This window comes from Strix aluco, chromosome 5, assembly GCF_031877795.1.
Source record: "Strix aluco isolate bStrAlu1 chromosome 5, bStrAlu1.hap1, whole genome shotgun sequence".
Classification (NCBI taxonomy): domain Eukaryota; kingdom Metazoa; phylum Chordata; class Aves; order Strigiformes; family Strigidae; genus Strix; species Strix aluco.
In genome coordinates this window covers 32463524-32486184 of record NC_133935.1, presented here as the reverse complement: position 1 = coordinate 32486184, position 22661 = coordinate 32463524, and the positions used below count along the sequence as shown (strand labels likewise).

The following is a 22661-nucleotide window of genomic DNA, read 5'->3' as shown; positions in this document are numbered from 1 at the left end:
GCGCAGGCGCGCTCCCGTCCCCTCCCCCTCAGCGCGCTCGGGCCGAGAGGAGCCGCCGCGCCGCGCCGCCTAGCCCAGGCCGCGGCCATGGTGAGTGGGGCTGGGCGCCCCTCCGCCTCCTCCTCAGGGGGTGCCGCGCCGGGGGAGCCCTGGGGCGGGGGGCCGCTGCCTCCCCGGTGGCTGCGGGGCGGGGAGCACGTGGAGACCGGGTGGGGCTGCGGGTCTCCTGCCCGGCGCGCCGCCCCGGAGGGAGGATGCCCGCGGGGCTGGCGGTCCCGGGGGCGCCTCGTGGCGGGGGACTCGGCATTCCGGCCCGGCATGTTGTCCCCGGCCCCGCTGTGCACCCCCCTCCCAGCCCGGGGAGCGGGAGCATGTGCTCGGCTGGCGGAGATCGGCCGGGGCCGGGCGGTAGCGGCGTGTGGGGACAGGCGGCAGAGCATCGCGGCGTGGGTCACCCCTGGTCGGCGCTGGGAGCGCCTGCGTTGGCTGCAGCGCGGGGAGTGAAGGAGTTACAGCTGTGCCGGGGCCGGGCGTTAATGCCGCTTGTCACCTAGTTGCTGTTCCACTGCGCCATCGATGGTAACATCTGATACGTGTTCTTCTCGGGATTTCTTTAAAATTCGTGTTTGAGCTTGCTAATTTGTGCACTGAAACGCTTCATTTTGTGTAGTGTCCGTGATAGCAAGTACCTGAAGGCTGCCCTGTAAGTTCACTGCTGCTAGTTTGTGGGGTGTAAATTTGCTGTCTGTGTGAGTAGGAGCTACTCTACTTTGAATACGAGAAGAAACCCTCTTTAAAAATAAAATGCAGTGGGATTTCTAGTGTATGCGCAGAGCGGATGAGAATGGTGAGGTGACTCCAGTAGTCAATATATGTGAATGTGATGCCTATGTAGTGTTGTTCAGAACAAAACCCCCTTTGCTCCTGTTGTAATTCTATTTACTTTTTCCTTTCTTTAGAGTGAGGCAGAAGTGAATCCCAAAGCTTACCCCCTGGCTGATGCACAGCTCACCAAAACGCTACTGGATCTTGTGCAGCAATCCTGCAACTATAAGCAGCTACGCAAGGGAGCCAATGAAGGTCAGACTTGTCTGTTGCAAAGATGCTAGAAATCATAGCAAGGATTTTGTGAGAAGCTGTGGCTCTCCAGCTGTGGACTGCTAACTTTATGTAGATCTGGCTATTGCAAGTGTCTGTCTCCTTCTCCTCTTAGCCAGGGGCAGAACTAACCTGTAATATTTTCAGCCTTTATATGCAGTTCTTGTAGATGCCCAAACTGTGTTCCTGGTGCATGTCCTGTCATCATGTGTATTTTAGTGGTGTGGCACTGGGATTACAAGATGCCTAGCCAGTTTAGATTCATAAAAAGATTTGGGTTTGAGTGACCTCTGGAGGTCTCTAGTGCAGACTGCTCAGAGAGTGGCTCCCTTCACAGTTGGATCAGGTTGCTTGGGGCTTTGCCTAGTCAAACTTTTAAAAAAACAATTCATTAGGATAGAAACTCCATAATCTCTCGGGACCCATGTCCCTCTCATAAAGGGGTTTGTGTGTAATATAAAATTCCAGCATGTCCCCAGAATCAATTTGAGGCAACAGTCACAGTCTGCAACTTGTCCTTTTTCCTGTGCACTCACGAGGACAGTCTGGCTCCATCTTCTCTGCATTCCCCTTGAAGTAGTAGAAGAGGCTGCATCCGCCCTCAGTCCCACCTCAGCCCTCTCCAGGCTAAACAAAACCAGTCTCCCCTCATCTGTGGTGTGCCCGGCCCAGCCCCCTACCCGTCAGCAGCCCTGGGCTGGCCTCGCTCCCTTATGAATCCCTCTGCTGTGCTTGAGGGCAACGCTGGGCACAGTATCCCAGGTGCAACCCTGTGAATAAACCCCTCCCTGGCCCTATAGCTGCCATTTTCCATTGGCCTGTCCTCATGCCACCACTAGATCTCCTTCTTGCTCGTGCCAATTTCAATATCTCCTAAAGTTGTTTGTCATTCACTAGAAAGACCTAGACTTACTCTTGAGTTTATTTTACAGCCACCAAAACACTGAACCGAGGGATAGCAGAGTTCATTGTGATGGCAGCAGATGCGGAGCCCTTGGAGATCATCCTGCACCTCCCTCTTCTCTGCGAGGACAAGAATGTACCTTACGTGTTTGTGCGCTCCAAGCAAGCCCTGGGCCGGGCTTGTGGTGTTTCCCGGCCTGTCATCGCCTGCTCCATCACCATCAAGGAGGGATCACAGCTAAAGCCTCAGATCCAGTCTGTCCAGCAAGCTATAGAAAGACTGTTGGTCTAAATGCCCATGAGTTTAAGTGTGTGTGGAATAGGAAAGTTGAAGTCAGGGGGAATTAATATCTAGCTTCAGTTGAGATTATAGTTTTTTTATATCAGTGTTTCCTTTCAAAACACCACATTTTTGTTTAATAATGGCTTAATTCTTGGTGTTTCTGCCTCTTCTCCCCCCTCTTTTCTATTATTCCACTCCAACACATTCATTCTCACTGTATTACTTCTTGAAATGTGATTGTACAACTGTACTTCCTGTTTGATGTTTAAAAGAAAGAAAATAATCCCCCCCTTATCTCCGTATTTGCCTGCTCAGGGCTTTTTTTAACCCACCCAGGAGCTTCCTCTGCGTTGCAGTACTTCTGCTAAGCTTCAGCCTCTAACAGGTGTCAGTAACTGTGTTTCTGAATGGTTTAGTCTACTGAGGATAAGGCACGTCGGTTCCCCGCACAGTGTGTGCATGCCGACTGCTGGAGTTACTGCTTTAAGTGATGAAGCAGCGTAGACCATGCATAAGGCAGGCAGCAGCTACTGTGTGGAAGTGGATGGAGTCAAGATCAGTACACATAGCACAACCCTTTTCTTGAAACCAGACAAGACTGTAAGAGGTGTACGGGGAGCACAAATCTTATGGTAGTGCACAAGGGGAAATCTCTTATCTCTTACTTTTAAATACTGACTTTGTAAGAAAAATAAAATTGCTGACAAAGCTAAACATAATTGTCATTCCCTTGGGGAAGCATTTGCAACTAACAGAAGTGTTCCTGCTTACAAAGTTAAACTGTTCAGAGATTGCCTAAAGGCTATGGCAGTGTAGTAAGTAGTTCATACTCCTTTAGTTTTCTTTGTGTGGACTATTAATGAGCTTGGGCTTCCTGTGGTATTTAAGTACAAAACAGGGTAGAGAACAGCCTGCTGTGGCTGACAAGTACCCTATATATCTCATGCTTTTAGGGAAGCTGCTGTACTGTAGTCACCTGACTGTCGATGAACGCTTTAAGTTGTAGCCAAGACAACAGAGAGCAAGTAATTTTTTCATATAAATCAACCTGTGTCTCAAGAAGAGAATGCTAGGTGATCTCATGTTCTGGAAAAGTGTGATGCACCACCACCATTCTGGATTAGCGGTGGTTTTGTGGAGCTAGCTTTAGTTAAATGCATATTCTATAACAACTCCACTTACTGCTCTGAGCAGAAGAGTCTAAACCACTTGGAATGAGTCATGTCAAACCTGTCCTCTGTTGCAGGATGCCAAAGCAAAGCTAGTGTGGAAAGACCAATAGGTACAATACCAGAAGGGAAAATAAGTTCTGTAATGTTTTCACGTAGGCACTATCTTCAAACATTTAGTAAGTACATCCCAAGCAGATTAAATCAGTTCATGAAAGACTGAAGACAAATCATGTCTGTATATTTTTGTAAATGGCTGATAACAGTAGTATCCTTGCTGAGGTGAACTTAATACAAAAATCTGAGTCATTTGCATGAGGTTTAGAAAGGCTGCTGTTCCCTTCTACTGATGCTGACTGTTGAGCTAGTTGTGTTTAAAACCACAACTTTGTAAAAGATTTGCCCTGTTCCATGCCAAGACAGTTGATGTAAGACAGCACATAAGGAGCAGAAATAAAGGATTCTTGAGCAAGCAAAACTGTCTAATTTTCTGCTCTGAAGCCTTCCATCACCATTTTAAACTTCTGCTTAACATGATAGCCTGTTATAAAAACAAAGCCAGGAGGAAGATCTAATAACCTAAACCAAACATGCCACAGTCATCCAAAGTCTGGAACATGTTGTGCCTGGGGGTTTGCAAGCCAAACAAAAAGCTAACAAAAGTCAAAGGGAAGGGGTGTGAAAGAGCCAATTGAATGTGGCAAATCAACAAATCGTTACAGGACTGATACCACAGCCAGGGGTTTGGCTACTTAGACCATGGGACTCACTTCGAGAAACCTGGTCTACTGGGGGCTGATGGGGTCCATCTGTCACAGAAGGGGAAAAGCATCTTCAGCCATAGGCTTGCCAGGCTGGTGAGGAGGGCCTTCAACTAGAGCTGCCGGGGAGGGGAGGCTCAATCTACCCCACTCCTACCAGCTTGATGCCAGTGCCAGCAGAAGATGTCCAGAGCCCGGAAGGGATCACAGGTCAGCAGGAGAGCACCTGAAGAGCAGCACAAAAGAATTCCAGCCAGTAAGTCAGCTTCATCCCGGCCCAACTTAAATGCAGCTATACAAACAAACATAGCGTGGGGAATAAACAAAAGGAGTTAGAGACATGCAGGCCTGCAGGGCTAAAATCTTAGCATCACAGAGATGTGGTGGGATGGCTCCTGTGACTGGAGTGTTGGAATGGAAGGATACAGGCTCTTCAGAAAGAACAGGGGAGACAAGGAGGGGGTGTCACCCTCTATGTCAGTGACCAGCTGGAATGCATGGAGCTCTGCCTGGGGATGGATGAGGAGCCGACCAAGAGCTTATGGATCAGGACTAAAGGGAGGGTAGGGACAGGTGACATTATATTGGGGGTCTGCTACAGGCCACCCTACCAGGAAGACTGAGTGGATGAGGCCCTCTATAGATAGATAGGAGCAGCCTTATGTTCACAAGCCCCAATCCTCATGGGGAACTTCAACCACCCCAATATCTGTTGGAGGGACAACACAGCAGCACATAAGCAACCCAGGAAGTTCCTGGAATGTGTTATTGATAACTTCCTTCAAGTGATAGAGGAGCCAACAAGGAGAGATGCTATGCTGGACCTTGTTCTCACCAACAAGGAGTGGCTGGTGGGGAATGTAAAGCTCAAGGGTAGCCTTAGCTGCAGTAACCATGAAATGGTAGAGTTCAAGATCCTTGGGGCAGCAAGGAGGGTGCACAGCAAACTCACTACCCTGGACTTCAGGAAAGCAGACTTTGGCCTCTTCAGGGATCTGCTTGGTAGAGTACCATGGGATGAAGCCCTGGAGGGAAGAGGGGCCCAAGAAAGCTGGTTAATATTCAAGGATCATCTCCTCCAAGCTCAGGAGTGATGCATTCTGACAAGAAGTCAGGCAGAAATGCCAGGAGGCCTGCATGGATGAATAGGAGCTCCTGGACAAGCTCAAACACAAAAAGAAAGCCTGCAGAGGGTGGAAGCAAGGACAGGCAGCCTGGGAGGAATACAAAGAAGTTGTCCAAGCAGCCAGGGATCAGGTCAGGAAGGCCAAAGCCCTGGTAGAATTAAATCTGGCCAGGGACATCATGGGCAACAAGAAAAGCTTCTATAGGTACGCTGGTGATAAACGGAAGATTAGGGAAAATGTGGGCCCTCTCCAGAAGGAAACAGACCTGGTTACCTGGGACATGGAGAAGGCTGAGGTAATCAACTTTTTTTGCCTCAGTCTTCATGGGCTCCAGCTACACTGCCAAGTTGCAGAACGCAAAGGCAGGGACTGGGAGAATGAAGAACCACCCACTGTAGGAGATCAGGTTTGAGACCATCTAAGGAACCTGAAGATGCACAAGTCCATGGGACCTGATGAGATGCATCCACGGGTCCTGAGGGAAATGGAGGATGAAGTGGCTAAGCCACTACCCATCATATTTGAGAAGTCGTAGCAGCCCAGTGAAGTTCCCGCTGACTGGAAAAGGGGAAACATAACCCCCATTTTTAAAAAGGGGAAAAAGGAAGATGCAGGGAACTACAGGCCAGTCAGTCTCACCTCTGTGCCCAGCAAGACCATGTAGTGGATTCCTCCTGGAAGCTATGCTAGGGCACCTGGAAAATAAGGAGGTGATTGGTGACAGCCAACATGGCTTCGCTAAGGGCAAATCGTGCCTGACAAATTTGGTGGCCTTCTATGATGGGGTTACAGTGCTGGTAGATAAGAGAAGAGCAACTGACATCACCTACCTGGACTTGTGCAAAGCATCTGACACTGTCCCACACAACATCCTTGTCTCTAAACTGGAGAGACATGGATTTGATAGATGGACTGCTCGGTGGGTAAGGAATTGGCTGGATGGTCGCACACAGAGTTGCAGTCAACGGCTCAATGTCCAATGGGAAAGCAGTGACAAATGGCATTCCTCAGGGGTCGGTGTTGGGACCAGCACTGTTTAACATCTTTGTTGGTGACATGGACAGCAGCATTGAGTGCACCCTCAGCAAGTTGGCTGACAACACCAGGCTGTGTGGTGCAGTTGACACGCTGGAGGGAAGGGATGTGCCATCCAGAGGGACCTGGACAGGGCTCGTGCAAACCTCATGAAGTTCAACAAGGCCAAGTGCAAGGTCCTGCACATGGGTCAGGGCAATCCCCGGTATCTATACTGGCTGGGGGATGAGTGGATTGAGAGCAGCCCTGAGGAGAAGGACTTGGGGGTGTTGGTTGATGAGAAGCTCAACATGCCCCAGCAATGTGCGCTCACAGCCAAGAAAGCCAATCGCATCCTGGGCTGCATCAAGAAAAGTGTGCCCAGCAGGCCAGGGGAGGTGATCCTCCCCCTCCACTCTGCTCTCGTGAGACCCCACCTGGAGTACTGTGCCCAGCTCTGGGGCCCCCAACATAAGGACATGGACCTGTCAGAATGAGTCCAGAGAAGGGCCATGAAGATGATCAGGGGGCTGGAGCGTCTCTCCTCAAGACAGGCTGACAGAGTTGGGGTTGTTCAGCCTGGAGGAGGCAGCTCCAGGGAGACCTTACAGCAGCCTTTCAAAAGGGGGCCTACGAGAAGTCTGGGAAGGGAGTTTTTACAAGGGCATGTAGCGATAGGACAAGGGGCAATGGCTTTAAACTGAAAGAGGGTAGATTTAGATTAGATATAAGGAAGAAGTTTTTCACTGTGAGGGCAGTGGGACACTGGAACAGGTTGCCCAGAGAGGTTGTGGATGCCCTTGGCCTGGAAGTGTTCAAGTGGGGCTTTGAGCAACCTGGTCTAGTGGAAGGTGTCCCTGCCCATGGCAGGGGAGTTGGATCTAGATGATCTTTAAGGTCCCTTCCAACCCAAACCGTTCTGTGACTCTATGGGCATTTGGGGAATGAAACTTCACAGAATTAAGGACAGAACAGTCTCACTACTTTATTGTGTTCAATTCAAGACTTGCTTAGACAAGCATTTACAGTAATTTCTTCACTAAAGGGCAAAATATATTGACTGCTTAGACAAATCTTTACTAAAAATAACTACTATAATGCAGGCTGACTGAAAGTATAATACACTATGTAGCTTCAGTACTGCAGAGCTCAACGTGGGCTAGCTGTTCTTTCGAGAGGAGCTGTGGAGGTGGAAGTGAGTGGCGTGCTGGCACAGCTAGGGTGGTCACAGTGCCAAGACAGTGGTCACAGCTGGCTCCGATACGTGTGACACACTACAGCACTGGCACTACCTTACTATACGACTTAATTCTTCAATAAGTTGCCTAAGAGTTTTTGTGCCAAACATAGGAATCCCTGAACACTAAAAACACTATGCAGACCAAAATGGACACCTCATGTATGCCATGTCTGCATTCTGTAGAAAGTTACAGTTTAGCTAAACAACTAGTACTGTTTCCTAGAGCAAGGGCAATGACTATTTATTGGTTTTGGCCACCTTGCCAAAGGTGGGGCATGCCAGCGGTGGAAGTTTAAAACCCAAAACAGCCCCAGATGCAGCCTCCATAACTATATTTAAAAAAATAAAAATATTGGACATAACAAAGTCTACTCTTCACAACTTGCTATTTTCCTATTTTTAAAGCACAGAAGCCTCCACAATAGCCTGACTCATACTCACTACAGAGGTGGAACATCTCAGTAATTTAACTGGGGTAAATACTTGCAGCCTTTCAGGGAACATGACTTTTTTCTTTTTTTCCCCTTTTTTAAATTAGCTTTTGCTATTACCATTTAAAAATGGAAGACCTGGCTGTGCAGCTTTGTGAAGTGCTGGCTTTTTGCCCAAAGGATTGGCTACTGCTTCCCAGTAATGATTTTCTCCTTTATGATCTGCTGGTAATCTTTATAACGCCAATCGTGGAAAAGAACCCAATTTGATTACAAGTACTGACACTGACTGGCTGTTTGGGGAGTAGGAGAGTAATACACCACATTTATACCCTCTGCTAGCACACAGACTTGACCTGCTGCTTGAATTCATGTGGTGCCATTAACACATCATTCTGTTTTCTTACTCACATGGAAGTGAGTTTTGCTGTCTTTATGACGCAAAGATGGTATAGCCAGTGTTGCAAAGTAAGAAATCCAAAATCACTTTTATTAAGAAACCAGGAAGGCACAACTGTGTTCACTTGCAGTGGGTGACCTGAGTTAGCAGGGAATTTAATTCTGCCTTGGCTACTGTGAACAGAATCCAACTTTGCAGAGATGTTTCACAACTAAGAGTAAAAGGTTTCTCCACTGCTATATTCAGCAACATTTAGTTGCCTTCTCCTCCACAGCAAGTTTAAACAGACACAGTATCCACATAAGACGACCAAAATTTTAAGCAGATGGAAGTCAACTAGGGCCTTCTGCTCCTGCTTAGTGCTCATTAAAGTATTCAGTTAACGCATCCATGAGCTCCTGCTTCTTCCCCCCTCCCTTCAGCCCGTAAAACCTGCATGCATCCTTCAGAACAGGTACAGTGAGCTTGCCTAGAGTGCCCTTCTGCACATGACTCCGCAGCTCATCTTTTGAGACTTCTATCTTGGGCCTCTTCTCAGTTTGACTATCAGAAGCTAGAAAGATAAATTTTAGATTACCAAGATTTTTAAAAGTTTCTAATAGAAAGACATCAGCATTTCTTATACTACAGTTAACGGCTGCACATGGTATTTTAACAGCTACCTACATATTCACAGACCTAGTTTCCACATTTTGTTTTAAGAAGTAGGTCTCACTCACTACGTAAATCATGTAGTATTTCATTGATAAGAGTGATCTCAAACTCAAGTACGAAACTTTGTGTTCTGATGGGAAGATCAACCCCAAATGAAACTTTTAAGGAATTCTCATTGAGACAGCAGAATGCAATGAGACAGCTAACTGACACTCCCACTCTATGCAGAGTTTCATAGACTCCCCAACTCTGCGTGTACTTCAGTATTACTTTGACATTTAGCCCTAAAGATGCCCATCTTGGACTTGCTAAACAGCCCGTGCATAAAAGTCAGCTTCCTCACCAACACAAACTGAGAGCATGAACAATTTTACTACTCTGTTATTAAAAAGTAGTTTTTAAAAAATAAAATATTGCAATAAATTTACCCACATTTCTTCCTATACTTCACTATGTAGTTTCTCATTCCAGCAGTTCTCCAACTGGATACCAAAATATCCTCTACTCCCTAAGAATCACCATTTGATATAAATCCACTTCATTGTGGAGACGAGTAAAGGGAGTTGTTGCACAAGTGGCTTCTTTAAACTACGAGAAAAACTGAAAACACGGAAGTTTCTAAACAGAATAGACACCATGTTGTGCGTCTGCACCATCAATACTTACCTTGTTTTCGCTTTACTGCCTTCCCATCAGGATTGTAGTCAGGGGGATAAACCAGCTGCTTAAACTCCTCCACCAGGTTGCCCAGCCTGCGGTTCATCTCTTCAGCCTTTGGCACTAGCAAAAGAGAAAGATTTTCCCTCTCAAAACAGAGCGATCACAGGGAAGTCTAAACAAGGCCATCACCAGATACAATTGTGCTTCTGTAATAACTAGCATGCGAGCATCTTGCAAGCACGCAAAATGCAAAGACCTATGTTATGGTATTTACATATGAGAAATTTACAAACTCTTGGTAATATCAAGAGTTTGTATTATACATATGTAATGGACTTGCATGTATCCCTGAACAGGAAATATACATGCACAGCAGAACTGACACGGTGGAAGGAATTCAGGAGATCTCCTACCTGGTTGCACTGTTATCCAGGTCTAATCTCAGACACGTAAAATACAACAGGTTACTTACTATCTAAGGTTGCAAGCAGTTTGAGGCAGAACAGCTTCTTTCTGTCATGTATTTTTATGGTATCTAGCACAGGGACCTAGATTATTTGTTAGGTATCACTTCAGAAGAGACAAACAGTTACTCTAACACTATTCCTGGAGTACAACATAATTTTAAAAAAGGAACTTCCCTTCAGGAGTAGGTTTCTATACTTTGACAAGATATTCTTATGCAGAAACTCTCACAGCCACAAGGTGGCATCATTGCCTCCTAGCAGAACAATTCTCTTCAGTAATTCTGCCCATTTTTCAGGCTGAAATATTAATTAGACCCTTGAAGAGAGGAATTTCAGAGAAAACATTTGTCACCATAGAAAAAAGGTGATTTGATTTTAATTTTGGAGGGTAAAGTGAACAATTTTTCCTTTATCTTAAAAGTGACAGCATTAGAAAGCAAGCGTTCAGTATTTCACAATGGACACATCCAGAATTCTACATCTTGGAACTGCACACAAATGAAATATTTTTTAAAAGACATTTGGTCTGTAGTAGCACATCTCTGACTTAGAACAAAGTCAAGAGTCCCTTACCCCACCTCCCTTCGCACCCACCAATAATTCTCACTTGTAAGATCCTCGGCTTGTTCTGGTTCCATCATATCCAGTGCCAAAGCCTCCAGATTCCTGAAGTGCTGCTGCAAAACTGGGTTCTCAAAGCTGTCAGTCCTGTCAAGAATCCCCCAAAATGTCAATGCGTGCTGCCAAGAAGACAGACAAGACACAAGATCTTCCACCAATCTATTTCAAAGTAAAACTTCCTTCTTTCCCACACAACAATCCATCTCATCAGAAGAACTGCTTTTCCTCTTTTCAATTTACCTGCTGAATCACTATCCCATCATACATCAATCATATTAGAAAGCTGTGTGAGACTTAGAAAGCTGTACAAGACAAATGGAGGCAGTGACATTCTACTTTAATACCAGTTATGCTACTTTCCACATACCTAGAAAAAAATCTCCCATAAAAGCACTTCATAAAATTTATCTTATCTATAATGAAAAAGGCCTAACTTATTCTCTCGAAAGTGCTCTAATTTAAATGATCCAGGTCTGATTTGCAATACGCTGGCAGAACCACAATAAAATGTGATACCTCTGCAACAAATGACAACAGCCCAGAGAACAAGAGCAATTCTATGAAGAACTCCAGAACGTGCTACATACTGCATGTGGTGCCTGGGTATTCAGAATAATTAAGATAAAGTTTGGACAAAGCTACTGCAAAGCGAAGCAATTTGCATCAAAATTCCATCTTGTGGACACCACAGTGAACAACATATGCAACAGAGCAAGCAATAGAGTTGTGCTTTCTTCCCCATGCCACCCCCTCACACGTACACTGTTTATCTCCATGTACCTGTATTTAAACCGGAGTTTTTGAATTATTTCCTTCATTTTGTCCACCTGCTCTTGACTGGCTGGCACCTTTTCTGTAAAATCAACATTCCGTTTGTCATCTGCGTATGGTAAGAAAATTATGTGGAAACCTACACAGAAGAGAATGAGCGAGAGAACAGTTATACAGAACCATGGCCTCAAACCAATAATTTATGGGAAAGACCAAGATTATCTAGGTCTGATGACTCCAAACTAGCTAGCTATTTTGTTGTAAACAACAGCAATCCATAATACTTCCTAGTACCTACAGCATGACAGTCAATCCCAATCTCAATGTATATAACCAAAATCACTAATGGCTTTTTGAAAAAGATTCAAACTAAATGCATAAGCAACAGCTGGATACTTGTGACTTGCTTTTTATGCAGGAGATCAGCTTGTCCATCTTCCCCATCTCTCATGGATATAAGCTTGAAAAAGGCTTGTTTGAAAACTAAGTTAATGCCCACATGTTATTTCTGAAATGCTTTACTTCGTACACAAGCAGCATTATTTCCCTACTTTACATCCTCCCAGAACAGGACTTTCCAGTTAAAGAGGTGAGAAAATGCAAAAGAGCAACAGTCTGCCTTTGCTCCCTAAGCATTCCCCACTCAGCTGATAAAGTGTGAGGCTCAGTATGCGAGATTATTTATTTAATACTTTAAAATGTATCTAAGGACAATAAAATTCAGGGAAAGACATTCTGTCTAGCCAGCAAACAGAAAAAAGGGCTTTTAAAATTTAGGTCAGTTACTTGAATCTGCTAAAAAGATGTAGGAGGCAGGGAAAATACTGTAGCCGTTATACCTGAGCAAGCACTGATGCAACGGGGGTTTTAAAAATAAGGTTCAACATCAGATGCTTACACTGACAAAACTGAAGAAAAGGGATGTTGGAAAGCACTATCCTCAGTTTTAAGGGGAGCAGCACTGAGAATATTCTCACAGGATGCTATTATGCTGACTGCATCCAATCATGCAGGGAAAGGCAGCACCTCTTTCCGTACCTGGAGGGGCTATCTGCACTTTCTGCTCATCCACCTCTTCTTCCTGAGGAACCAGGGCCACAAAGCGAGGAGGAGTGTTCTGGCGGGTGGTGTATCTGCACAGTGCCATCACCTCCCTCTCCAAGCATTTCATCAACAAGGCGTTAAATAGTGTTGTACTCCCTGCAAAGTAAAGACTGTATTGGTCAGATTGACAGCTTTGCTCTTTTGTTCAGGAATGTAACCCTAGATATTACAGTTTCAAAACCTGCGATTTCTTTGAAATGCTTGTCATATTGCAGAGGTAAAAAGCAAATTTTGGAAGGGGAAGCCCTCAAAAATGACAGTGTTAGTGTCTGTCCTGTTCAGAGCAGTGAGACTTCTGGTGAAAGAATTGAAATCACTAGCATCTGAGCAATGAAACACAGTTGACAATTGGAAATAGCTACCTACAAAGGCTCTTTCTGGTCTGGTGGGACATCACAGTAGCAGCATATCATAGGATCTTTTGCAGAAGTAATAGACTAAGAATTCAGATTGCAATATTCCTCGAGGCACACATTTGCTTTGTATTTTACCACATATCGTGGTCAGGAAAAGACTGACATGTAAGTAAGGTGTTTGATTTAGCAAACTGCTAAGCTGGAGAAGGTAGTGTAAAGGTTCTTCTTTAGTCAGACACTGCAAAGCATCTGGTCACAACTCAGCCTTCTTTATCCGCCAGTAGCTTGAGGAGCTGGTGTTTTTTTCTTTACTGTTGGAGCTTGGGATGGATTAATACTATATTTCTAGATAAGAAGACTTACACATACACATAAAAAGGGGAGAAAAAGCAGTCCTAAGCATCCTATCCTCTCTTTACAAGACCATAAAGTGCTGTTAATTCAACCATACTTCCCAAGTATTGTGTTTCCACTCCTAGCTGATACAGACTTGAAAACAGCAATTATCTTCACTGGTTTGGGGGTTGTTTTTTGTTTGGTTGCATTTTTTTTAACCACCTTTGCCTTCCTGTCAGGTGCTAGGATCCTTCACTTTCATAGATGACAAAACCAAATATTTTGGGACTACATCTGCATAATTATTAGCTGATTGTCATGATTGATGAAACATGAAGCCCAATCGGCTCCTCTGCTATTGAAGAAAACAAGTATTAACTATAGCTGAGAGGGGCAGTAACAGTTAATTCCATACTTTTTAACATTAGCAAGTTTTTAAATTAGGCAGAGATTTTACACTCAATGATCCCCACTCAAACACACTATGAATTGGCTGGTTACCCTAATGCAAAGTGGTGAATCTCCTCTTGCCATCTTTACTTACCGCTTACTAGGGACTCCTCAGGATAGATGAATTGGGAGGGCTTGATATGGTGGTGCTGTTTTAGCATTGAAAGCGGTTTGAAGCCAATGAGAAACAAGCCCGGAGAATCAAACCGTTTTAATTCTTCTGTTTCCTCTTTCTCCAGCACAATCTGGCGGTTTCCATATGTCTAAACCAGGGAAGAGCAGATAGTAGTGCTGCCAGCATAAAAACAATTGCAGGGGGTGGGGGTGCAGGGAGAGAACACAATTGCTGTCTTCCACTGCTGAAAAGAGGGTTATCAGACAAGACAAAGCAACCTCTCATAATCAGCACACACTGAAATGGCAAGTCACAGCCTGTGACCATTATCCCAAGGGAAATTCCACCTGGACATTAGCAAAATGCACTTTCCTAAGACAATGTTAAGCCCTGGCACAGAGAGGCTGTCACATCTCATCCCTGAAGTTCTTCAGAGCTGTTCCAAACAAACCCTGAGCGACCTGATCTGGTTTTGTGAGTCTTGCTCTGGGCTGGGTTGGACATTTCAGACATTTTCAGAAGTCCTGTCTGATTCTAAACTTGCTTCAGAAAATGCACATCAGCTACCTACTCCTGACAGAAACAGTGGCTGAGAAACAATGCTTCTGAAGCATCACTCATACATCACAAAAATGAAATATATTGTAGTCCAGCTGCTGAAGTTAAACAATCAGGGCTTAACGCTCAGCTTTCTGTTCATCTCCTGTCTTTATTTCAAGAGTCACAGAATCATCCGGGTTGGAAAAGACCTTGAAGATCATCTAGTCCAACCATTAACCTAACATTGACCATTCCCAACTACACCATATCCCTAAGTGATATGTCGACCCGACTCTTAAACACCTCCAGGGATGGGGACTCCACCACCTCCCTGGGCAGCCCATTCCAACACCTAACAACCCGTTCTGGAAAGAAATACTTCCTAATACTCAGTCTAAACCTTCCCTGGCACAACTTGAGGCCATTCCCTCTTGTCCTATTGCTTGTTACTTGGTCAAAGAGGCTCATCCCCAGCTCTCTGCAACCTCCTTTCAGGTAGTTGTAGAGGGCGATGAGGTCTCCCCTCAGCCTCCTCTTCTCCAGACTAAACAACCCCAGTTCCCTCAGCCGCTCCTCGTACGACATGTGCTCCAGACCCTGCACCAGCTTCGTTGCCCTTCTCTGGACACGCTCGAGTCATTCAATGTCCTTTTTGTAGTGAGGGGCCCAAAACTGAACACAGTAATCGAGGTGCAGCCTCACCAGTGCCGAGTACAGGGGTAAGATCACTTCCCTGTCCCTGCTGGCCACACTATTTCTGATACAAGCCAGGATACCATTGGCCTTCTTGGCCACCTGGGCACACTGCTGGCTCATGTTCAGCCGGCTGTCAATCAACACCCCCAGGTCCCTCTCTGACTGGCAGCTCTCCAGCCACTCCTCCCCAAGCCTGTAGCGCTGCTGGGGGTTGTTGTGGCCCAAGTGCAGCACCCGGCATTTGGCCTTATTGAAACTCCTCCAGTTGGCCTTAGCCCATCGCTCCAGCCTGTCCAGATCTCTCTGCAGAGCCTCCCTACCCTCGAGCAGATCAACACTACCACCCAGCTGGGTGTCATCTGCAAACTTACTGAGGGTGCCCTCGATCCCCTCGTCTAGATCATCAATAAAGATGTTAAACAGGAGTGGTCCCAAAACCGAGCCCTGGAGGACACCACTCGTGACCGGCCGCCAACTGGATTTAACTCCATTCACCACAACTCTTTGGGCCCAGCCATCCAGCCAGTTTTTTACCCAGCAAAGCATGTGCCCATCCAAGCCGTGAGCAGCCAGTTTCGCCAGGAGAATGCTAGGAAATGGTGTCAAAGGCCTTACTAAAGAAACTAATATCCAGTATAAATAAAATTAATATTTACTCTTAAGACAACAACTTTAAGAGCCTTTGGCATGGAAGGCCATACAAAGTGCGCCTGTGACAATGCACCTAGCAACTGCATATCCTGCTTTGAAATAAGGCCATGCCTGAACAGAACGTGACATTCAATCTACATCAGCCAAACTATCAAGCAGGAAGGCAAACAAAGAACAAAATAACAAAAACCAAAGGTAATATGACTTATTTTTTGTTGGAAAAGAGCTCCAACCCCTCTCCCATGGTTCACACTTGCATATTTAATAAAATTGACAAAATCTGTTTCTAATGAATCAAAAAATAACACCAGCAGCGACAGCACAAGGCCACATAAGGTCAGGCTCTGACAACCTGGTTCTGCCTTACAGAAAGAAGTGACCTGTGTTCCTGAGTGTACTTCCACCAGCGGCTACGGTTTCCCCTTGACATGCCAGAGAAATAATCCACTCTCACTCTGCATGACTTACAAAGTGACCAGGCTATCTCCAGGGGCATAGGGATGTAAAAATGTCCGCATCTGATCTTGAAATACAAAGAAAAGCAGCAAGAGAATTGGCATCTCCCCCCCACATCACAGAGACAGGAAAAAGCAGGCATATAATCAATACGTTACCTGAGCCCTTTTTGTGTCACTAGGCAGGAGCAAGCTGCCTGTTTTTCCATTAAACATCCTTGTTTTTGTTTTAACCGGTTCATTAGTTTCCCGATAAAGCTTCACTGGATATGGCTTATAAGCTTTTTGAACAAGGTTGTAAACACCAACAGAAAGCGAAAGATCTTTGTTCAGATACAGATTTAACCTGTGTAATAAAGCAGATACAGACCTGAGACTTCTGAAAGATTACTTTTGCAAAAGTCATCCATCTCCACAGATAACTCATTTTCTCAGACCTCCTCCTATTCTCCTCCCCCAAAATCACATGTATCTCTGGAAACATACTATTACTTGAGTCATAGTCTCACTTGTATAAAAACATGCTTGCAATGCTGTCACTTCTTGTCATAAAAATTATTTAAACACAAATAATTTACCATATTTCTTTCACCTTTTTTCACTCTGAAGGGCAGCTATGCTCAAGCAGAGCACAGGACAAGTTCACATTTGGGCACCCCACTTGTGCTTAATGTAATCCGACCTCTGAATTCCCACAGCCGTTCACGCAGAAGGCAAAATTCCCCAAAAGAACCACATCAAGACAAACAATACCATGATTTAAGAAAAAAAAAAATCAGAAGTTAGAGAAAAATTCAGTAGTAAAGGTTTAAAATTGGAGGTAATTTTCAAGCTCTGAGAGCAGAACAGTGAATTACTGTGAATGTTACTTCCTCTTCTCTAAAAGGTGTCACTGGTACAGGATTCTTCCTCCTCAATTATTAGAAAACTTGAGGAACATTCCCAGAAGAGGAAAATAAAGCTGTGAGCAGGAGCAAGAATGCCAGTGACAACAGATCAGGTTGGGATTTTTTTTTTAAATATATATTAAAAAAACACAAGGCTGTAAAGTTCATCACTTGCTGTGCTTCCACATCATTCTGCTATGAATTCACTCATTTAAAAAGCAACTGTTATGGAGTATGTCGTTCCAAAAATACTTTTGATCTATTTTGTCAAAATCCCTTTAATCTCTCTGTAATTATCTCTAATCGAGATCAGAAATATCAAGGCTGTGTGAATCAATACCAAGTGCCCAGACAAGACTGGCCACATATAACTATTTAATAATAGGCCAAAATACCTACCAGTGACACCGAGATGAAATTTTTCTAAGTTAACACTAGTAAGAAAAGCCTCATTTCAATAGGATTTCACTAGAAACTAACCATTTTATATGTTGCAGATTTTTTGGTATTTTACTTGGCAATGATGTAATTTCTTGAAAAATTATAATTTTTGGCCAAGCTCAATACAGGAGAGGTCACACAGAGGAAAAAAGAAGGCCAAGCTTCACTCTCCACTCTTGTCATCCACCAAGGACAAACACCCTTGGAACCTATGGAAGAAACAGCAATCTTGAACTAAGGAAGTAACTGAGGAATGTAAGCACTGATGCCTGTATAGACCAATCATTCCAGAAGAAGGAGGTGAGATGCAGTCTAAAAATAACATCAGGTGCCTCCATTGAATGAAATATCGTTAAGTAGGCACAAACCTGACTAAAGTCCGTTTGCTGGTCTCCTTTGCTCGTACTTTCTTCATGAGATGTTCCAGTTTCCTTGACTCCTCAGGTTGGATCCCAAGGTCCTCATCCTCTGCTGTGTTTATGATATCCCTGTAGAACAAAGAGATATCGAACCCTCCAGGCTTCTTCAAGTGCATCAAGTCCAAGATGATACCTAGAAACAAAGTAAGAGATAGGAGGAGGATCACAGAAATGGCTTTTTTCTTACATCAGCATATTTCTCAGCACTCTTAGATTTCTCTATCTAAGCAAAGAATTTAAGCAAGAATAAGCTCCAAATTGTTATCTACACCAGATGTGAAAGTTTCCAGGGAAAGAGGCAAAAGGCATTCTTCAACTTCAGTCAAAACAATGTGGCATAGAAACTGTTTCCTCCCTAACTAAGAATCTAGACAACATTGTGCATGAAACAGCTCTGACAAGCTCCTATAAAACATAATCTTACCTCAGGCATAGAGGGAAGTAATGAGTTCAGAAATTCCCCTTTCCCAGTTATAAGGGCTAATGGATCAAGGAAGCCTCACAGCTTCTAGATCCAGCACATCTGCTTAACTCCAAAACCAATGGCTATCTCAGCTGTGTAGTTGAACTAATGAAGCATTTGCTCTCTAGTCTCTGAGCTCAGGTTGCTGTTCTTCAGCTAACTCAAAATGGAGACATTAATTTTCCTTTTGTGTTAACTTAATGTTATTATTCCCTTCCTGGAAAATGGTGGAATAATGGAATGAAGTAGAGTTCTTTCCACAGCCCTCTCAAGTCCTGATGTATGCTATTAGAGTAGAAAAAGAGATCCTAGAAAATGTTAGCTGTTGGATACTAGATTGGATAACAGATTTTCTAATTTAGATCAGATAGCAAATTTCTAATTTAGAAAGCTTCAGAAAGATTCCCCAGTTCTGATGATTTTACATTCTTTTTCCATCACAAATTTGCAATGCAGTTAACATCTGCTGCAAGGATATGTCACTTTTATTCTGCCTGAAATTAAAGGAGAAAATAATGACCTGTGTCTCTCAGATCACCAGCTCTGGTCCTGGCCAGCTTGGCTTTAGCACTGTCACTGGCATGAGGGTCATCCTCGTTGGTGAAGAGCATGATCCTTTTGTGGCTCAGTCTGATTCGGACATCACTGAAAAGATTAGAGCAGGCCCAGAGTGCTTCACCCAGAGAATAGTCAGCATTGTGGCCAAAGGTCTCACGGAAAAGTACTCGTCCTTCATCTCCCCTGTATTGGTCCAGCTCTAGAACACGCTTTGCACCTAAGGGGGATAACAGCATCCACATGCATTAGAAAAAAGTACCACAAACTCATCTAAATATGCACCAACGGTCCCTTGCAGCTGACATTACTGCAGCAGTAATGTCCCCTAGCAGACCTCTGTGGCAGTGCCCTTCCAACACCTGGCCAAGAAAATTGTTCAGCATAGCCTCACATTTGCAATATTGCACACTGGTTACCACCTGAAAGCACCTGCTAGGGCCAAGAGGACACAAAGTGCCCTGGCACCAATGCGGGACTTTTCCTGCTGGGGAAAGGAAACAGGCAGAGATCAAAGTATTGCAAACCCTCTACACTGAAAGGACAAGTTTTCAGCAGAAAAGGCAGCAATTGCGCCCGCTGCAGAGACACAGCAGACTGCTGCGCCACCAGAGAAAGGAGAGAAGCCTGAAATACATCCTGCATCTCCACTGCACATTGGGAAGGTGGGTAATTCCTCCTGCTCCCTTGCCACTCATGTCAGATAGAGAATCAACCTAGAGGTCAGATGCAGCCCACAGATCACCACGTGGAGCACAGCAACATTCACAGCAGAAGCCGACAGCCCTTCTAAAGCTCTGCAGATTACTCCAGCCCCACTATGACTCCTTTTCCCACCTGACAAACAGCAGATTCTGTTTTCTCCCATAACGCTACAAAGAGAGACAAGTTTTCATTTTCCAGTTACTGCATTGTGCAGAGCTGCTTCCTTCACTCAAATTCTATTGCACTTTTGAAATCTCATCAGAAAATGTCTTCCCCCCTCATTTACTATTTCATTTTCATCTCCTCAGCTGTCATTTAATTAATAAGTGTTCACAATTATAATTATGTACTATATAATAACCAACTATGGTATTTCTTGCTTCTCTAGACCACACTGCTCTCCAGGGGCAGCAAATATAGAATTCTCTTCCTTTTTAACAACAGAATCACAGAATCATCTAGGTTGGAAAGGACCTTGAAGATCATCTAGTCCAACTGTTAACCTAGCACTGACAGTTCCCAACTCCACCATATCCCTAACACCTAACAACACCCACCTTTCACCTGCACTGTCTTTATCGGGATAGCAAAGCTACTGCCTCTAATGCAGGGAAAAGTGCAAGCAGAGAAGGAGGAGGAAAAAGGATGAGTGAGAAGCCTAAGGCACTTGCTGCCAGAAAAGGGAGAAGAACCTCAGGCAGTCTTGTCAGGTCCCTGTCGTAATTAATTCTGAAACTAGGACAAGGCACAGTTCTTTCAAGAGAATCCCATGTGTTATTAAACCCTCACCTCCTAGTTAAGAAAATGAAATGAAACCTCCTCAGAGTTAAAGGCTGCTATTAACAGCCAGTAGACAAAATCCCCCCGACAAGACCCTCCGCTGTCAGAGAATGCACCACTAGCATGCATTCTTTGCACTCCTCCTACCACCTTTTCCAATTCAGCAACTGGCACTCATTATCGAGCAGATGCTTGGTAATTCCAGGAAATTCTAAGAAAGTGAAAGAGCTAAATTCAAGAATTGCAAAACTTGTTATGAAAATAAGAGATGGAACACTCCAACCAGGTTAACATACTGGACAACCTGTATGACCCCACTGAGCAGGAGAGTTGGACAAGATGACCTCCAGAAACCCCATCCAACCTCAACCACTCTGTGATATTCTCCATCAGCTGGAATCTGTGGTGCGTTACTATGTACATGCACTTTTCTGAAGTGTGGCAGAGTTCTGTTGAGATCCTCTTAGGTTTAGCAGACAGCAAGCAAATCACCATGTTAAAATAGAAGACACAGGAAAGGGATCTGAACCAACTATAACAGAAAAAGCTAAGTTCCTACTAAGTTTCTGAGCTTTCAGTAAATTTCTAAATCTGTATCCCCCCCCGACACATCTCAGCAACAGGAACTTTTTATCTGACAGCTCTCCGTTTTCAGAGATGAGTTACTGACAATGCTGCTTCACAGACTTCCTTACTCCATCTTTATACATAACCTTCATATCATTTTACTGCCTTTACCTGGATTGTCCAGCTCCTGAAGAACATAGATGTGTTTGAAATCTGCCAAGTTCTTGTTCTTTTCTGTACCATAGAACACGACACTTAACAGGTCCCTGTCACTACTAATAATTTTGCTGGTATACACATTTCGGATGCACTGAAAAAAAAAATGCACACAGGTCAAAATATGAAGAAAATCACTTGCAGTAAGTGCGCAAAAGTTGTCTTTGGCAATTAGCAGTTTATACAAGTAGACTCTACAACTGTAGTACAACCATAACAAACGCTTTAAGCTAAATTTCACCAGAAAAATTTGGGATCTTGTTTTTTGAGAGATTTTTTTCCAGTACACAGCCTTAGATATTTTTCATTAGCATTCCTTTTCTACGAGCAAGGTCAATGAAATAAACATTTTTTGAATACACCACCCTGAATGCGGATTAATTGCTCATTCTATAAACATTTCCCTCACCAAACTCTGGACACAGCCCATCAGGCAACAGATCTTTCCAAACCCACTGCCATTCAGCAATCTGCGCTGCTCCAGTCTCCCGGTGACCTTCCACCACCAGCCCAGGAGAAGCGACAGCCCGGTAGCCATACGGACGGCGGTGCCGAGGGCGATCCCCGGAGGGCTTGCGACGCGCTCCGCGGCTCCCTGAGCAGCCTTACCTGGATGGTCATGTCAAAGGGAGTCATTTCGTCCCCAACGGCTTCAAACATGGCCTTGGAGGCATCGACTAAGAAAATGAGGCTGTCTCGACCTGAGAACCTGTAGTCCGCTACGGAAAGGGGGGGAAAACCGTTTTAGCAGCGCTCCCCTCGGCCCGCTGACCCCCGAGCGCAGCGGGCGCCCGGCTGCCCTCCGTGAGGGGGCGGTGGGCCCTTACCGACCGCCTCAGTCCCCTCCTCCTGCTGCTGCTGCTCGTCGTCCTCCTCCTCCGGCCGCTCGCTCCGGTAGTAGGACACCCACTCCGACATGGCTCCCGGCGCGGCGCGAGGCGCGGCGCCCGCGGGACCGCCCGCTCTTACCTGCGCTCAGCGCTCAACCAACCACCGCGGCCGCTCGCCACGCGCCGCTACCTGCCACTCATCAGGGGACCCGCCTCCCATGGTAACTCTAGCCAATGGCGAGAGAGGACGGGCGCCGCGCCCTGCCCTGCCCTGCCCCTTCCGCGGGAAGCCGCGCCTTCCCCCGCGTGGATTGGTTGCGGAGGTGAAAAGAAGGCGGGAGCTCTGCGCGCTCTGCTCGCGGTGCCGGCTCGCCAGACGGAAGAGGCGCCCAGCCTCAGCCAATGACAGGGGGACCTTCCCCCAGCCCCACCTACCGCCGCTGGCTCCGCCCCAGGCTGGAACCGCCGCGCTGCGGAACGGTGCAGTGACGGGACA

At 45.3% G+C, this 22661-nt stretch overlaps 2 protein-coding genes across 4 annotated transcripts; one reads left to right on the top strand and one right to left on the bottom strand.

Annotated features, from left to right (window-relative positions):
* SNU13 (small nuclear ribonucleoprotein 13) lies at positions 1 to 3931 on the top strand. 2 transcript variants are annotated; one of them, XM_074826793.1, is made up of 3 exons: positions 1 to 90; positions 960 to 1080; positions 2031 to 3931. In XM_074826793.1, the coding sequence occupies exons 1-3, from the start codon at positions 88 to 90 to the stop codon at positions 2291 to 2293; spliced, it is 387 nt and encodes a 128-aa protein (XP_074682894.1). In that variant the 5' UTR covers positions 1 to 87; the 3' UTR covers positions 2294 to 3931. The 2 variants fall into 2 exon arrangements, with proteins under 2 accessions (XP_074682894.1, XP_074682895.1); XM_074826794.1 differs by lacking the exon at positions 1 to 90 and adding an exon at positions 172 to 579.
* A 4556-nt stretch (positions 3932 to 8487) lies between these two features.
* On the bottom strand, positions 8488 to 22368 carry XRCC6 (X-ray repair cross complementing 6). Of its 2 annotated transcripts, none has more exons than XM_074826790.1 (12): positions 22163 to 22368; positions 21945 to 22054; positions 21291 to 21429; positions 19033 to 19287; positions 17999 to 18182; positions 16462 to 16648; positions 13940 to 14108; positions 12638 to 12799; positions 11609 to 11738; positions 10815 to 10915; positions 9747 to 9860; positions 8488 to 8979 (listed from the first exon to the last, which is right to left on the bottom strand). In XM_074826790.1, exons 1-12 carry the CDS (start codon positions 22251 to 22253, stop codon positions 8783 to 8785), a joined length of 1839 nt encoding a protein of 612 aa, XP_074682891.1. In that variant the 5' UTR covers positions 22254 to 22368; the 3' UTR covers positions 8488 to 8782. The 2 variants fall into 2 exon arrangements, with proteins under 2 accessions (XP_074682891.1, XP_074682892.1); XM_074826791.1 differs by lacking the exon at positions 8488 to 8979 and adding an exon at positions 9016 to 9680.
* Between the last annotated feature and the right edge of the window lie 293 nt (positions 22369 to 22661).

What these genes read in the sequence shown, in the direction of transcription:
- SNU13 (XM_074826793.1), top strand. An exon ending in ACGCAAGGGAGCCAATGAAG is followed by an intron (nt 1,081 to 2,030) that starts GTCAGACTTGTC and finishes TTTATTTTACAG; the next exon opens with CCACCAAAACACTGAACCGA.
- XRCC6 (XM_074826790.1), bottom strand. Translation starts at nt 22,253, where the DNA reads ATGTCGGAGTGGGTGTCCTACTACCGGAGCGAGCGGCCGGAGGAGGAG. An exon ending in GGAGGGGACTGAGGCGGTCG is followed by an intron (nt 22,055 to 22,162) that starts GTAAGGGCCCAC and finishes CCCTTTCCGTAG; the next exon opens with CGGACTACAGGTTCTCAGGT. An exon ending in TGGTGATCTGAGAGACACAG is followed by an intron (nt 18,183 to 19,032) that starts GTCATTATTTTC and finishes CTTTGTTTCTAG; the next exon opens with GTATCATCTTGGACTTGATG.